At 38.7% G+C, this 17,486-nt stretch overlaps 2 protein-coding genes across 3 annotated transcripts; both read left to right on the top strand.

Moving 5' to 3' along the window:
- The first annotated feature begins 7,449 nt into the window (after positions 1-7,449).
- Positions 7,450-10,200, top strand: LOC108665539. Of its 2 annotated transcripts, none has more exons than XM_047881439.1 (2): positions 7,450-8,034; positions 8,614-10,200. In XM_047881439.1, exon 2 carries the CDS (start codon positions 8,618-8,620, stop codon positions 9,542-9,544), a length of 927 nt encoding a protein of 308 aa, XP_047737395.1. In that variant the 5' UTR covers positions 7,450-8,034; positions 8,614-8,617; the 3' UTR covers positions 9,545-10,200. The 2 variants fall into 2 exon arrangements, with proteins under 2 accessions (XP_047737395.1, XP_018007792.1); XM_018152303.1 differs by lacking the exon at positions 7,450-8,034 and adding an exon at positions 8,169-8,314.
- Positions 10,201-10,896: 696 nt separating this feature from the next.
- Positions 10,897-15,970, top strand: LOC108665538 (PHD finger protein 19). The gene is made up of 3 exons (XM_018152302.2): positions 10,897-11,190; positions 11,454-11,558; positions 11,698-15,970. Exon 3 carries the CDS (start codon positions 11,701-11,703, stop codon positions 14,071-14,073), a length of 2,373 nt encoding a protein of 790 aa, XP_018007791.1. The 5' UTR covers positions 10,897-11,190; positions 11,454-11,558; positions 11,698-11,700; the 3' UTR covers positions 14,074-15,970.
- Positions 15,971-17,486: the final 1,516 nt, after the last annotated feature.

Below are 17,486 nucleotides of genomic sequence, written 5' to 3'. Positions count from 1 at the left end.
TGTTCTAATTCAAAGCCGTGTTGTATCCCAATACAGCTCACACAGCAAACGGAATTCAAACACGTGGATGTCGGCAATACGTATCAGTTAAATTTGAAGCGCTGACGCAATACGACTCACCAAGTGGCGAATATTGCCACACAAAGTGACGGAATATAGGGATTTGGTAGGTTTCCATACTAAAGGCTTTTTAATAAATATGGCAACATTTTGTGACGTTTCATCGTTGCTGACGCGTAGTGAAGTGTTTTGAGAGTCATGTGAAGGCAACAGAACTTACGTAATGCATATGTTTTTTTTATAGTTTTTCATTTCTCGATGCGTCCTTAATGTGTCGGAATATACCGCGTTTACCCTATATTCCGACATCGTGGGTAATTCCGTCACCTCTCTAGTTTTTCCTTTATATTAAGCTTTGTTTTAGTTTCATGCATTCGTTGATGGTTGAAAATTGAAATGGTGATGTCATACATTTGCGCGTTGAAGTTTGAACCATAGTGGCAATCGAGAACACGTTTTTTTTAGGTAAACATCCCATTTCTGAACGCAAATTAAGCCTATGCATTGCAGACTAAATTTATGAACGCGAATGTTAAACAATCATAATTTAATTCATTAAAATCAGTTAACAAAATGTTTTAGTTTAATGCACCTGACACCTCTGACTCATACGCTAGTAGAATCGAGGCAGACAACAGTGCATGACTGGAAGCACATGCATCGACAACCATACGCCGCGCCAGTTCAAAACGCACTGCAGGCTGCAGAGTGCAGCTGGCAACACATATATCAAATTATTATCAACAACCAGTGGTGGGCACAGCTAACCTAAAAGTTAGCTTTGATAACCGCTAATCCGCTAACTGAAAAGTTAGCTTCGATAACGCTAAACCGATAAATCACCAAAAAATGTAGCGGAATTTGCCGCTAACCGCTAACTTTTAATATATAAATTTAAATTTTGCTTAATTTTTTTGTGGGGGGGGGGACTCTGAAAAACAGGCCTAGAGAGCTGAACTTTCAGCCTTGAGAAGGAGCTTTCCAAAAAGATGTAGCATGCTAAGATCAGATGATGATCAAGATGTACGTAACATAAATAAATAAATGAACAAATGAAATTAGGCAGTAGTTGACATTCAACATACAGTCTATTAAACGAATAAGAAATATTAAGGTTACACCAGGGTTACATACTCCTTTTACTCTGGCTTGCTCTTCGCCTTCATCTCCTTGAGGTGATGATTATTGCCCTTCATGAACATCAGCCTCTCAAAGTTGGCATCTGACAGGGTGGCTCTCTTGGCACTCAAGATGTCCTTGCCTATGGAAAACAGGCGCTCAGCTGCAACACTGGATGGGATGGCTGTGTTGTACTCAACGAAAAGCTTCAACATCTGCTCGCCCAAGGAGGCAACGTCAGTCAATTCCTCCTTCGAGCTGCTTTCCAGCCTGGTCTTCACCAAATTCTGTGCCTTGGACTTCAGTGACCAGTGGCTCCTGCACTCCATGGGCTGAGTAATGCTGCTGAAGAAGTCATCTTCCCCATCTTCGTCATTGCTGGTGGTGCTGCTGCCCTCCTCAACGGTCTATCTCAGGGCTGTCTCCACGGCGGTCTCCATGGCCTTCTGTACCCTGCTGAGATGGCTGTGATTATGCTTTTCCAGCCAGAACAGGCGATTTTAGGGTGGAAGGCCGCTGCCAGCTGGCACTCCTTGTCTTCTAGGAGGGGCCCAAACCTTTTCGTGATGCCTGCCAGCATTGCGACCACCAGAGAACTGCAGTATAGGTGTGGGCGTGGCACATGGCTTACGATACTTAGCATTAAATCAGAGATTTTTAAACATTTTTAGCGGACTTCCAGTTAGCGGAACTAAATTTAGCGGAAGCTAATTGGTCCGCTAAAGATTTTCAAAGTTAGCTGAACAGCTAATCCGATAAGGAAATAGTTAGCTTCGCTAATTAGCGGTTAGTGGATTAGCGGAACTGTGCCCACCACTGTCAACAACACGCATCAAGCTATGATTGGCCATTTGGACTAGTTCATATTTAGCTTACGTTCTCTCGTTAAGAAAATAAATAACTGGCACGTTTGTCATAGGAGGAGACGTTCAAGTGGTTGCCTATCCGGATTTCCCTTCCAGATTCCGCTTTCAATTTAATTCCTGATTTAGAGCAAACACTGTGTTGAGGGGATTTTCGCAAATGATATATTGATCCGACACTTTGTGAACAAATTTTTAAGATAAACTTACATGACAAATTTAATAATCTTTACCAAATTACAAACAAAACTATTCATTCGCAATGCCCTTGAGCGAATGAACGTGATAAATGATCATTTTTTTCACTTCTTCCCCGCATTAGTTAATTTTCCTCATTAAGCCTAAAATATCTTCCAAACTAATGAACTTAGCAAATGTTAAAAAAAAACGGTGATGTTTAGGTCATCATCATTTTTTTCAATTTCGCCTTTGGTGCGCCTTATACGGTTCTAAATTCGCAGTGAGCCTAGCATCTCCTATCCTCTTGCTCAGGCTTTTTGTGTACTACCTTTAATTGAAGGCACAATTAAAAAATAATCACGACCTAAACATAAACGTTAGTGAAGACGTGTGCAAAGTTTCATCAAGCTGCATTCATTAGTTTGGGAGATATTTTAGGCTCACTGAAACTTGTGGATCGCGAGCCCGGTCGTAAAAGTGTCTGAGAGGTCTTATATATGCATATATATAATTCCCTTAACGCTTGCAGTAGTGTATTTTGAATAAATAGCTTCGTTGTTGGAAAGGTTAAGCTCGGTTTTGATTATAAAAACTTATGTGCATGAAACGTGCTACGAATTTGCTTTTATCGCACTAGTTAAAATTGAAACGAATTTTGACAGCGCTCGCAAAAAATATTGTCTGTATATAGCTTTTTTCTTAGCTTTATCATGATTGAAATTACTTAATTAATGATTGAAATTACTTAATGCTTATTATACCTGCTATGAAAATTCTTTCCAAAAAATTCATCCTAAAATTGTCAATGCGACTGGTCTGACAGAAGTGTGTGGGCCATCCCATAAGCGTGGCATAGCGTAGCCATCTTGACGCCACTTCGGCACAATTTTTTTCTCCATTCGTTAGCAATAGATATGAAATTTAATGCAGACATGTAAATACTCATTGAGCAGTATCAATGTTGTTTTATATTCACATCCTCTTGTCTTCAATTAATACGGCAAAAGAGTGGAACCTAACCTAGCCAAACTTAACCAAAACTGTTTAAATTGGGAGCAGAGGAAAGATGAAAAAATATCCATGCCACAAAGCAATTGGCATTGAAACTGTGTATTTAATTTCATAAATATTGATTACAAATAGAATGAATGGGCCGTGTCAAAACGGGATGGCAATAGTGCATGCTAATGCACAAGCAATTTTTTCGATGCTGTCATTTTTATTACCTATATTCAGGAATATTTTTACAAGTAATATCACGTTTGAATAAGCGAACTGATATGACGGTTGCGAATGATTAGAAGGCATGATTATGCTGCCGGAGGTTAGTGCTTATGCTGCAATTAATTTCGTACTTTCTTCCGCAGCGCGGGAAAATAACAATCTAATCCGCGATCAATTTTGTAACGGCTAATTGCACGTCTAAATGCGTACCACGCACAGTCACGCACTGGCATACATTTTGCAGTAATTCGATATAGACCAGGTCCAGAATTTGTAGTCGTTTAGTGTACCATTTAATAATGAACTTTTAATAAGGAGCTATTCCATTCGTCGTGCAAATTTACGTACTAACAGATTACAAGACTTACAGAAGTGGTATTTCAAATGATGAAAAGTGAACGAGTGAAGTGATTGATAGTGAACGAGTCCAAATAGAGGTTTCCCCAATTCCTAGATTGCCACCATGCATCGAACTACTGCCAAAACACTAGGTCTTGGCCATCTAGCGGGAAAATATTGAGATCCAAAGAGAATAACCAGTGAGATCATCGAAAAATGTGTCAAATTTGACAGTTGACCTTGCTCTACCAAATAGTGAATAACTGTTTGTATAGGAAGAATATTATGGTTTGAGACTTTTAAATATGTCTGTGAATATATTAGGAATCCTTTAAGTATACTTGTATTCGCTGATTTCAAGTGGTAAATAAATTAATAGATAATTAAGTTGAGAAATGGATTTAGATACATGAAAACTAATTCCGTCACAACTTGAATTGGACACACACAGATCGTTCCAAGCTATGTACAAAAATTAAAATTTGCCTAGTTAAAAGCTTAATAGTTGTTAATTAAAAGCGTAATTAAGTAGTGTTCAATATTCATTAGTGTTCTAATTCATAGTCATGTTGTATTCCAATACAGCTCACACAGCGAACGGAATTCGAACACGTGGATGACGGCATTACGTATCAGTAGAATTTGAAGCGCGGACGGAATACGCCTCACCACGTGCCGAATATTGCCACACACAGTGTCGGAATATAGAGATTTGGTAGGTTTGCATTCTAAAGGCTTTTAAATAAGAATGGCAACATTTTGTGACATTTCATTGTTGCTGGCACGTAGTACGGTGTTTTGCAAGTCACATAAAGCAAACAGAACTCGAGTAACGCATACGGTTATTTTTTTATAGTTTTTCATTTCTCGATGCATCCTTAATGTGTCGGATTATACCGCGTTTACCCTAATTCTGACACTTCTCGACTTTTTTCCTTTATATTAAGCTTTTTCTTAGTTCCATGCATATGTTGACGGTTAAAATAGTGACATAATACTTTGCGCGCCATACTATTGTGGGCTTGCCAAAACACTAGGTCTAGGCCATGGGCTGTCAGTGCCGTCTGGTGGGAAAATGTTGAGATCCAAAGAGAAACAGTGCGTGTCACCCAGTGAGAACATCGAAAAGTGTGTCAAAGTTGATAGTTGACCTTGTTCTACCAAATAGTGATAAACTGTTTGTGTAGAAAGAATATTATGGTTTGAGACTTTTAAATACGTCTGTGAATATAATAGGAATCCTTTAAGTATACTTGTATTTGCTGATTTCAAGTGGTAAAAAAATTAATAGATGATTAAATTAAGAGATGGTTTTAGACACATAAAAACTAATTCTGACGCATCTTGTAATTAGACACACACAGCTCATTCCAAGCTGTGTGCAAAAATTTAAATTTTCTTAATTAAAAGTCTAATTAAGTGTGTTCAATATTCAATAGTATTCTAATTTCAAGCTGTGTCGTATTCCAATACAGCTCACACAGCAATCGGAATTCAAACACAAGAGTGTCGGCATTACGAATTAGTAGAGTTTGAAGCGCGGCCAAAATTAGTCTCACAAAATGCTTAATTTAGTCACACACAATGTCGCAGGATGGAATTCTAGTTTTGAAGATTTATATATTATTTTGATCCACCAAGACCACTTTTTCTACCCAACATCGTTATTTGAGGCAAAAAATTAACTTCTTGAAGGCTTAAAACCCATACTGTAAAATGGGGTAACTTAGACCACTTTTTTATAAATGAAGGCATTTTTTTACTAGCTTAATTAAACTTGAATTGAAAAGTGCAAAATACAGGTCTATACTCTAACTCCACTCACCATAAATTGCTGGCTCCTGCCTCTCATAGTCTATGTAATTTCAAAAAAAGTGATGGTCTTTGTTACCTCAGCTCTTGGGGTACCATAAAATGGGGTAACTTAGACCGGCGGGGTAACTTAGACCACTTTTCGTTTTTTTTACAAAAACCCCCACAACTCAAAAACTATTTGACATAGAAAAATTTTGTCAATGGGCATTAAAGGCCTAATACTGAGGCTACATAACACAATAGNGCCATTTTTTTTTGACTGAGATAGGCAAATTCCATCAATTATGTTTTCAAGCTGACACCTGGGTGCAACTTTTATGTAAGTAAAATTTTTAGACCGGGTATCTTAGACCGGGTGGTAGAATCAATTATATTTTTTGGTAAAATAACTCCAAGTCTCCAAATAACTCCAGGTTTTGGTACATTGTAGTAGAACTCTTTTAGTTACATATGCAAATGACAAACTTGAGGAAAGTGTCATAATTTGCAAATGGGGGGTGCCGCCCCATAATGGGGTAATGAGACTACCTAATGGCAGCCCTGATGGGGTAAATATTGACTGGCTTGGAAATTAAGTTAAAATTACCATATATAAGACTCTGTAGAGTCTGAAACATAAAGAAAAAACATAAATAGGCTGTCAAACAATTCAATTTGTCATTTGCATATGTAATGTAACTAGAAGAGTTCTACTACAATGCATCAGAACCTGGAGTTATTTACCCAAAAATTAAAAAAATTGGAGGGGGTACTCTGACAGGCCTTAGATAATAGCTTTTTTTTGTGGGTCACATTTATAATTTTTTAACCTATTAGATATGCAAACTTTTTAAATCTTTCTATTGTGTTATGTAGCCTCAGTATTAGGCCTTTGATGGCCATTGACAAAATTTTTCTATGTCAAAAAGTTTTTGAGTTTTAGGGGTTTTTGTTAAAAAAACGAAAAGTGGTCTAAGTTACCCCATTTTACGGTACCTCTAATTTACCAGTTACTATTCATTATCTTATGTATGTTATTGCTAGCATCCATTATACTTTCTGGTATATACCTATTGGAGTCAATAAGAAAGGCTTAAAAAAGTCTTGTTTTTGCCATTATGACCATTTGGAGCAAATCCAGTGTAGTGCGCAGATATAAATTTTTAGTTTGTATGTATACCATGTAAGATGGAAACCTATTATTGAGAAAGTATTATTCTAAAATTCGAGTTCTGAATGCATTGCAAGAAAGGTAGAGCAAGTACCAAAGCAACAATGTATTTGTGTTTGATTCCCATGTAATTTTGAATGTAATGAACAGGAACAAAAGAAACTGGCGCTTAGACTTGTAAACATGAATTTTCAGAAACAGGAGTTTGGAAATGGCCATTAGACTTAGAAACATTGCAGTTGAAATAAGATGTGTATTGTTGGATTGTAGCTCCATACCTAGTGAATTTTATAAACTTATGTTGAAAGTTAACACAATTGTTTAAAATGCATGCATAAGAAGGATGCTTAAAAATCAGAAAGGTGATATTTATGTATTGGTTATAATATATTGGTTTTAAGGGGAGCGTCTACTCTAAAATTAAAAATTTCCACTTTTTCGGTTTTTATACTCATTTTAAAGCTGACATTCTGCCCTATCCAACGGTACCACTGCCATCTCTCTACGTTGATTTATGATTTCACGGCATTTCAATTTTTGGCCGTTTTCTAAGAATTTCACGTTTTCTTTCATTTTTTTCGAAAAATTCACACGAACAAAAATGTCTTAGAATTCTGTTTTACATATGTGTACCAAGTTTCAGAGTGATCCGTTCGTAAATAGCCGAGATAAATTTTAGGGTAGACGCTCCCCTTAAATCAGGAGAATATTTGACCAGCCAATCAACTGTATGGAAACACATGAAAATATTTGTTGGGCACCAGGAAGACCCATGCCAAAGCCAAAAATTTGTCTGTAACTCACGACAAGGGCATTGACATCTTTAAACAATGAATTGACAGATTTAAAAAGTTTCAGGAAGTGGTATATTTGTATATAGATTTTTCATGTCAAATGAGGCCACAGCTAAGGCTCTGCATTAGTGAGACATGAATTCTGTGAGACACCATGTGCAGGACAAATGAGGCAAATGGCAGATTCTGTTATCTCCCCTCTATCTTGTAACCTCTACAACCATATTTCTGTCACTGAAGGGTAAAAGGAAAATGGGCAGTTTTCTGGTAGACAAGGAATGGCCAGCAATAATGGGATCCCACCAACCCTATAAATCAGGCCTCAGCTCACAGCTGAGGTTTTGAGACAGGTTTTCCACACATTCTGTGAGGCCAGGCCCTTCAATGAATGACAAAACTGTGACAACTTTGTATGATTCTGTGGAAGTTTCACTGCCCAATTAGTTTGATTCATTTATCTACAAGAAGGATTCTAATTCAGAAATGCAAGGTATGTATACCATGAAATGGTATGCCTTGCATTTATGAAAATAATGTATAAAATGAGTGTTATTAGTAAGCATTTGTTTTTAAATTTCTTGTTTTTGCATAGGAGATGGAGCTAAAAATTTAATGTAACGTATGTGCCAGAGTATTGAAGCATTGCAACTTTGTTGAGATTTTAACTTTTTCAGAATTTATTTTAGGTAAATCTTAGGATCTGGTATATTTATATTGAATAAATCAACTGAGAATCTGGCTGAAATATTTTGAGATCATCAGGCCTCCAGGTGAGTTAACTGAGGCTACTGTAACCTGGTTACACACATCTATGTGTAGGTATATTTGATTGTGAACCGTGTATATATGTACTCCATTTCTGCTTTCAAGGAAATCCTTCTACCTGAGCATGTACTATTATTTAAATGAAAGAAATTATTCATAATCATTTATTATTATGACTTCAAGTAATGTTTTTGGACTATTTGTAATTGCTCTAAAGTGTAAAGCTTGCAACTGATCCTTAGCTCAGAATTTAACTGTTACAATTCTGTTGTTAATCTCTTAGTAACTTTCTCAATTTTTTCAGATTAATGGAAGACACTCAGTCGAGTAAGAACAGGTGCCATGAGCTCCAGAAATATAAAACCACACCTCATTTGCATCCAAAGTTTGCAGAGCAGCGGGAAAAATTCTACAATCTAGTGAAATCAGATTCACTTTATGAATCTGACTGGGAAGCATATTGGCAGGACTTCCTTGAATCTGATTGTACTGAAACTCTTCCTCTGAAAATGGATATGCCAATTGCACCAAATATGACCAAGGATAAAAATGGCATTGATATTGATGATGATAAAATAGAAGAATTGATCAATGATCCTGACTTCTTGGATGATCTAGATTGTTTAGGAGATGAATTTGGATCAATTATGCAGGATGAGACATGTGCTGGCAACTCTTCTATTGCTGCCACTGGAAAAAAAGTTTCAGATGATTCTATTGAGGTGATAGATGAAGTGAACTTGAAGTCTATAGCAGGGAATTATTTTATAGAATCTATGCAAATGTTAACTAAAATGAAATACTATTTTGGAAGTAAATCTTCTTCAATTGAGGGTATTAGAGACAAGTGCTTGAATTGCATTGAGGGTGGAGAAAATCCTTTTACTGTAATATCTAAGGAAGATATCACATTTCTCAATTCTATTGTTGCAGAAATTCATGATCTAAGTGAGCATGATCAGGTGCCTGAAGCTCACAAGGCATTACTTAAATTGGCAGGCAAAGAACTCAGCCGTGCTCTTGCTAAACCAAAGACAGATTCTGATATTTTCTTTGGTGTCAGCATCAGGAACATTGCACATGCAACTGTTGGCAGTGATGTGGCACGTATAATCAGCTTCATTGAGAACACTTTAATTTACAAAGGCTTGCTGCATGTCTCCAAATCTGATATTATGAGAATATTTCTTGCTGTGCGAGCTTTACAGTTGAAGATCTGTACAGGTTCCAAGTGATTTATCAAATCTTGTCTGTCTTAGTATTAATGAATTTTATTGTCAATTTTTGGCATGGTTTGTAGATCTGTGGTAGCATGTTCCAGACTGAGCACTAATTTTTATGAACACATTGGTATGAAAGTGACACTGAGCTCATAATAATCCTCTTGAAAAATGTTATGAAATGCATTTATTTTCATGTAAATCTTCAAGATGGGTGTTTGGTTGCTTTTATATCAATTTGAATTATAAATTTAAAAGTCACTGCCATCAAGAACCATCAGTTATTTTCTATGAACATGTGTATGTGATATAGCCTATGTATATCAATATATTCTATGGAATTTTTTAGCATTGATCATTCCTCCTGTTGCTGGCAATGCTTGATGGAACCTTTTTTTCTTTGTCTTCTAAAAAAACCTTTGGTGTTCCTTGCTAAGTTATCAAGGAAATATATATGCTACAGAAATGTGTATAAATCCACGAAGTGGTAATATCACAATGTTTGATTCCATTTCTGATTATATTTGTGAAGCAAGACTATGTTCTGAAATTTGATTGCAAAAAATGTTGATGAATCAAGATTCTCTTGTGGAATTTAAGGGGAACCCTAATTTATCTTATGACCTCGGTGTGGATGTTTAATTGTAAATAAAGAATTCAATTAAAGAAAACTGTAGTTCCATGTATCCCTCCAGATCTATGATACACTAAATAGAAACTAATTAAATTAATTTGCAAAATATTGAATTGACTGGAAACAAAAATCAGTTAATTTAAAGTATTTGCACCTTATGCTCCTCTATAGAGTTTTCAGATCATTGGGAATGTAAATTAATAAGCTTTTATCAACAATAGCAGAGTAATCTTGCTCCTCAATCTGCTTCAAAGGCATATAGGTAGCCTATCCCGCAGGGGCAGCAGACATGGCCTGCTGTAGGGGTATGCACATTCCCCCGGGCCCAGTAATGCTCATTGACTACATCAATTGGAGTCGAAGTCAAGTATTAGGACAATTTTATATTACTGCATAAAATAAAATGTTTGTTAAACACTTAACTTTGTTCACCGATAATGAAAATCTTAGTCAAACATAATAATTTGTTCAAAGTCCAGTCATGCTGTGTTACCACATTCTTGTGTGTTATTAAAATCAATTCCCTCTAGGCAATGGAACAACATTAAATACAAGTTGGTTTTGTTTATAAATCAACTTATTTCAATTATCAGATGTCTGTTGTGGAAATTAGCTGCGTTAAGGTCGGGGCCCTGATCATTGACATGAAACCATTCCCTGTTTTTAATTAATAAAATCAATTCCTTTTTTTTTTGTTGGAATGGTGAATGTGGGAGGCCTTTTAAAAAAATTAGCTGTTCATTTTAATGTGTCAAGTCTCTCACACTCACTTCACCTCAATATCTTGTTAAACTTAAGCATCTCATATTACTTCGTTTCTCATTTTTTTCTAGGCTTTGGCAGCAAATTCTATGGTCAAAGCCTAATTATGATTGAGATAAACATTGAGCATAACATGTTGCAGTAACTCCTCCAATGTATGCTAACTTCGGAGTCCTGGTCTCAATACTAGGTTTTTTTTACAGGAGCAAATTGCAGAGCATGGCTTTAGTCTAGCCTTGGATTCACAACCCTGATGCATGCTCAGGTCAGCCACTACTTTTTTCTCCAAATAAAAGTTCTTATGTCAGTGTGTTATGCTAACAAATTAATTTTCTTAAAAATTCTTCAACCAACAAGTAGCTATGCTCTTATTTTATGACTGCCTGTAATCAATTATTGAGGCATATTTATTTTAATTTTTGATAACATCCAATAATTTGGAGTTTAATCAAGTAAAACACCTTACCTGAGCTAATTGATACAACTTGCACATTGTTTTGTTGTGTTGATTGTGTGCTGCTTATGCAGAGAGGTGGGCATGTGATCCACGCTGCTTACCTTGTCTCGGCCTGGCGCTACTAGAAGACAAACGCCTCAACAAAGCCGTTTCGCTATAGCTTTGAAGACAGTCTGGTGAGTGAATTTTACCACTTCTGATGCTTTCTTTACTTCTATTTATGATCAGATATTTATATTCTATGATTGACATATTCATCGTTTGACATATTCCTGTGTAATTTTCAAGAAGCTTTCAAGACTTGTGTTTGTGCAGGTCATGACTGGCCTGAGGAAGAGAAATAACAATGGGGCGGCTTATATCACTACTAGTATGGTGCACAGCGGAGAGAGTGAAGGGGACAGCGGCTTTGTGACCCCTGATAGCACAACAAGCTGTGGTGACAAGAAACCAGAGCGTTGCAGCTGCAAAGCACAGCACGTGGTGGCAGAAGAGGTGCTGTCTCACAGCAAAGATGGCCGCTTCTATCTTGGCACCGTCATTCAAGTGGATGAAGTTGAGCAGCAATGTCTCGTCCAGTTTGCTGATGATACTGCACACTGGTCACTCTACAAAGATTTGCGTACCCTCAGGCAGCCCACACCTGCGGAGACGTGCTGTGTTGTGTGTAATTCAAACAAGACTTGTGGTGACAACTGCTTTGTTGAATGCTGTACATGTCATCAGGGTTACCACCAGACTTGTGCTAAGCCTCCTGTGCATGACGGACGGTCACAAGGAAAATGGACTTGTGAACTTTGTATATCAGCTTGCTTACTATCTAATAAGACCGATAAATCTTCTGCTGCTCATGTCTGCCAACACAAAACATCGCAAACTTTTGTCCGTCCAGACGAATATGATAGACAGAAATTATCATACAAGTTAGAGTCTCTTCACTGGGATGCTGGTCATAAAATGAACAAGGAGCAGACATACTGCTACTGCGGGGGCCCCGGCGAGTGGTACAACCGTATGCTGCAGTGCCGGCGATGTCTTCAGTGGTTCCATGAGGCGTGCATTGACTCGCTTCATTACAACCTAATATACGGTGACAGGTTCTACGTTTTTGTGTGTCACTGTTGCAACGAGAATTTCGGCGAGTTTGTTCACCGCATGGACGTGAGTTGGCTGGATGTAGTGCACTTAGCTCTTTTTAATCTCACGTTACTGGAGGGTAAGACTTACTTCGACATCGAGACGTGTATTCTAAGTTGGATTAACAACAACTGGGAAAGCCTCCAAGCTCCCCTGGAGCTGCAGAAGGTGTGCGTCGAGGACAGAGGCAGTGAAGTGCTGCGTGTTCTGGAAAGCAACAGGTCCCGCTTTAAAGGCGGCCGTGAGATGCGCAAGCAAGCGGGTGTTTGGGCTTTGCGTTGTCGCGTACCGCCTCCCGTGCCCTTTGTTTCCCTACCACTCGGTGCTGTGACAGACGAAAACGCCTCCCAACTGCGCCCCTCTCATCACCGCTCCAACACACACGCTAGCCCACCCCTGCCACGCACAGTGCGCCTCAGGGACGGCAGGAGCCGTGAGGTGCGCGGCATCAGCAGCTCTTCCATCCTTAGCCCCGTCAAGAAGCGCGCGCTCGTCCTGCCGCTATCGTCATCGTCCTCACTCGTGCATCACCTGCATGACAAGCTCGGTCGCTCCACGGCCACCTCCGCGTCCGCCGCTCTCGCCTACCGTGCCGGTCAGGGCGATGCTCCGCTGCAGCAGGAGGAAGCTCAGGAAGCTGCTGCTGGTGACGGTGCATCATTACCAAATGATGGCGACAGTCACAGAAAAAATAACAATAAAAAACGAAAGCGCAAAGGAGAGCTGGATAAACTAGTCGCGGACGATGGTTGTCGGAAGATTATAGGTGAAGTTACAAATGAGTTACGAAGACTGCAGATGTTGACTGGACAAATCGGGGTATGGAAGAGACGTGGGCGTCCAAATAAGAGTTTTTCAATGTCTGTCGAGAGTACGACGCAGGAAGCTAATCATAAAAGCTTGCATCCTCCTCAGTATCGTCGCAGTGTCAGCTGTTACTCCTCGTCATCAAGTGTAGCGGATGACTCGAGTGACGATACCTCTTCACGCGGCACTCTAGACTCCTTTATTCCGCCCTTGTCTAATTTTGAGGGTCACAATAACCCATTCCTTCATCTTTTTCCAACTTCAAAGGCTCTTCTTAATACATCGAGTAGACCTTTTAAAAAGAAACTTAGTGAGAGTGACATTCGTATTAATAAATGTGGGGAGGTAAAAAGACGGAAGTTCCGCAGAAAAAGATCTGGGCGCAATTCGGAAGTGTCGAGTTGCAGCGAATTTAACGAGGGTGCGGGTGATGAGTACGCCATTACTGGTGCTGGTGAGCGTGCGGCCGAGACCAGCGGTCTCGATAACTGCCTAAATTACGCCCTCACGGCTTGCTTTGCAGACCCATCCGCGCTTAATAAACATTCAAAGAATTCTTTCCGCAAGAATACTGTCGTGTCAGATTCTCTTGTATCATATTCTGATCTCAAGTCAAGTGTTAACAATTATTTCGGTGCTGCAAACCGCATTGCCAATGGTGAAAAATTCCACGTGTTAGCAAAACGGATATGTTGCGAAGGAAAACGAACACAGTACCTAATAGAGTGGGACGGTCCGAGCTCGTAGTACAAATGACGCAATGTTTGCCTCTCGATGTCCTTTCCATTCTCCGATAGCTTCAACTTATCACTGCCTTCAAAGTGAGTCATAAACTTAGGTTTAAGATTCTACTTACTTATAACTTCGATGAGGACTTGGCTTATCCACAAGTTAGACAATGCATGATTGTTGCATTGAAGATAACAAATATTGCGACTGCTTTAGATGAAAATACGCTCGTGCAAGCAATGTATCGAATGTAGATTGAAATGTGTGCATACTGCCTTGTTGCGTTGACATCTTAGGTTAATATCTTATTGTTGAAACTCTGTTTCTCTCCTTCATCTCAAGATGGTCCACTCAAGTACGAATTATTACCGAGTTCTTCTTAGAACGCATTGTAGAACCTCTTATGTTCTACCTAAGCAGGTTTGCTCTTGAAATTGTATAGATTAGTCCCGTCGCCTACGAGTTTTGAAAGCGCGAGGCTACGTTGTATGACGTTTTCCAATAATTTATGTTTACTGGTTTCTGTATTGAATCTTTAGTGAATGAACTGAGGGCAGATCGCTCTCGTTCTTTCTGAATGTCGATCGTCCTCTCGCGTGCTCTGCACTTAAAAATCTTCGATATAACATAAGTTTAATATGGCTATGAAGAAGCAAAAATTTTTCCATTTCTTTGCCTATTTATTAATGCCATCTACAACTAATCACGATTTTGGGAGCAAGATCCTTCTTACTCCCGGAACTGTTGAGTTCTGAACAAATTTAGTTGAATTGAGTCAATATTTTTAAATAAATTGAGTAAATAAACGTGCTTGAAGTTCTTTTTCATTTTGAGTTAGAAACTAGATTTGTTCCGATGTTCACGTAGTGTAGCTGCTTTGTGAAGTCAAGCTTGGATATATATTGTTTAATGCTGCCTTTGCTATCGTGTAGTTAACAAGGTATCATGGTAAGAGGCCACCCACACTCCTCGAGAAAAATTGTACCTGCTTGGGCGAGTCTTGCATGTTGAAATTGAAACTCGTCATTCGTGATCTCGGTAACCACTGTTCTTGTGATCGTTCGTGTATGAACAATCGCTGTGGTCTACGTTCTGATATGTCCTCGTTTGGCCATTTGCTGCTCTTCTTGTAAATTTTAATTTATTTTTGTTTTTATTTTTACGTAAGCCTTTGGTTTTGTATAATAATTGAGTATTATTTCTCATATGAAAAACTAGTGTAATTGTGAAAAAAGCTTTTGATCACTATTTTTGGGTTACTATGTTTCTTTTTATCTGAAAAAATTTGTGAGTGAATGCAAGGTAGCATGTGCTGAAAATAACCAGTAATTCGTGTGGATGATGTACCGTGTTGCGCGCTGCCGATGTTAAGGATGAACTTGTGACCACGAGGTGATTCCAATGACTGCGTTTTGAAATTGTATGTCAGTGAAGCACCTTATTCGCCAAAGAATTTTGCTTAAGTCATAGTTTAGCTATTGTTTCAAATAATAGGATAAGTACTGAGCAACAGCCGTGTCGCACTGTCACGCGTGATTGATTATTCAGGACTCGTAAATAACGCCCGTGTAGTCAAGTTACGGCACGCCCTTTTGTTATTGCCGGGAAGAATTGCGTCAGCTGACGCGGTCTGAAAGAATTGTTGGTCTGCAGGATTACGTTCATGGGTAACCACTGAGGTTCCTTCGGCTCAATCCTGCCTGAGATAATCGCTGATCTGTCCCTAAAACCTACACGCGACGTTAAACTTTTGCTTTTGTTACTTTGTGGACTGATGCTGCTTGTACATGTACAGCATTTGTTGGTGGACTGCGTCTATTTGTTTGTGCAGTGAACTCTCTGTCTTAAGATAAGTCTCATTGAAGAAGGATGATGTAAAGTTGTATACGTGTTTTGACTTAAAAATGGAAATAGAAAGGCCTTTCATTATCATTAGTTATTTATCAGTAACCTTCAACCAATGACCTCGAATTTCTTTCCAATGACCTCGTGAGCACTAGCGGAGACCTCCCTGTAACATTAATTTTCAGTCGTGTTTCTCACAATGTTATACTGAAGTACAACTCCCTTCTGGAATGTTTCGGTCGTAACTGGGAGAAACGTTGAACACTGGCCAATCTCTCCTATCTTATCCCACTCATTCTGCCGAAATTTGTACCCACTCTTCACTGTCAAGAGCCTTTTTTCGATGGTAACGGCTGTCATACGAAGACTAAAATCAATGAAGGAGTATTTCCGGCTGCCACCAACACAACCGATAAAATCTAACCAAAATAAGCAATTGCGCGTACGTGATTCTAACGATTATTGAACAGATCTCAGTCTAGTTCGGTTATAGTAGCGGGAGGTATTTATATCATTGTCATTTCTGATCTTTATTTGAATCGTCGTTCTTTTTCACACAGATCGTTCAAAGCTTTGTACAAAATTGAAATTTGCTTAATTAAAAGCCTAATAGCTGTTAATTAAAACGTAATTAAGTAGTGTTCAATATTCGTTAGTGTTCTAATTCAAAGCCGTGTTATATCCCAATACAGCTCACACAGCAAACGGAATTCGAACACGTGGATGTCGGCATTATGTATCAGTTAAATTTGAAGTGCTGACACAATACAACTCACCACGTGTCGAATCTTGCCACACGCAGTGATGGAATATACGGATTTGGTAGGTTTCCATTCTAAAGGCTTTTTAATAAATATGGCAACATTTTGTGACGTTTCATCATTGCTGACACGTAGTGCGGTGTTTTGAGAGTCACGTGAAGCCAACAGAACTTGCGTAACGCATACGGTTTTTTTATAGTTTTTCATTTCTCGATGCGTCCTTAATGTGTCGGAATATACCGCGTTTACCCTATATATGTATGTGCACAAAGTATGCACAAATGTAAACAATGCGGGCAAAATGGCGGGCAGCCACTTTACGCATCGGCACGCGTAAGGTATTTAATTTTGAAAGTTCCACCCAAATGTTTGCTGTCAAGCTAAGTACCTGCTTCAAGTACCTGCTTAGCTGAGGTGTGCAAGGGGTAACATTTGTGATAGAAATAAACATTGATATCGTATTTTGAAATTAATGAAAGATAATTTGAAATCAAGATTATAGTTTTTAGAGCATGCTCTCAAAATTTCAGAGCTCTGCAGCCATTTGGATAGTTTTTCTACCATGTCCTGTCGTGCAGTTTACATTCAGTTCAGTCATGAGCCAGTGAGGTACGCTGGTCCTGAACTACTGCTGAGACTGAGACACGAGACAAGACATGAGAGGGGACATGAGATGATACATGAGACAAGCTACGAGATGAGACATGAGACAAGGCATGAGATGAGGAGATTAGCATGAGACGAGACGTGAGACAAGAAATGAGATTGGACATGAGACGAGGCAGGAGACAAAACACGAGACGAGATGAGACAAGGCATGAGATG

Source organism: Hyalella azteca, unplaced genomic scaffold (assembly GCF_000764305.2).
Source record: "Hyalella azteca isolate HAZT.00-mixed unplaced genomic scaffold, Hazt_2.0.2 contig7978, whole genome shotgun sequence".
Lineage (NCBI taxonomy): Eukaryota > Metazoa > Arthropoda > Malacostraca > Amphipoda > Hyalellidae > Hyalella > Hyalella azteca.
Note: the sequence above shows the minus strand (reverse complement) of the source record. Positions and strands in the feature narration are given on the sequence as shown.

Coding starts and splice junctions, on each gene's coding strand:
- LOC108665539 (XM_047881439.1), top strand. CDS start 8,618: ATGGAAGACACTCAGTCGAGTAAGAACAGGTGCCATGAGCTCCAGAAA.
- LOC108665538 (XM_018152302.2), top strand. CDS start 11,701: ATGACTGGCCTGAGGAAGAGAAATAACAATGGGGCGGCTTATATCACT.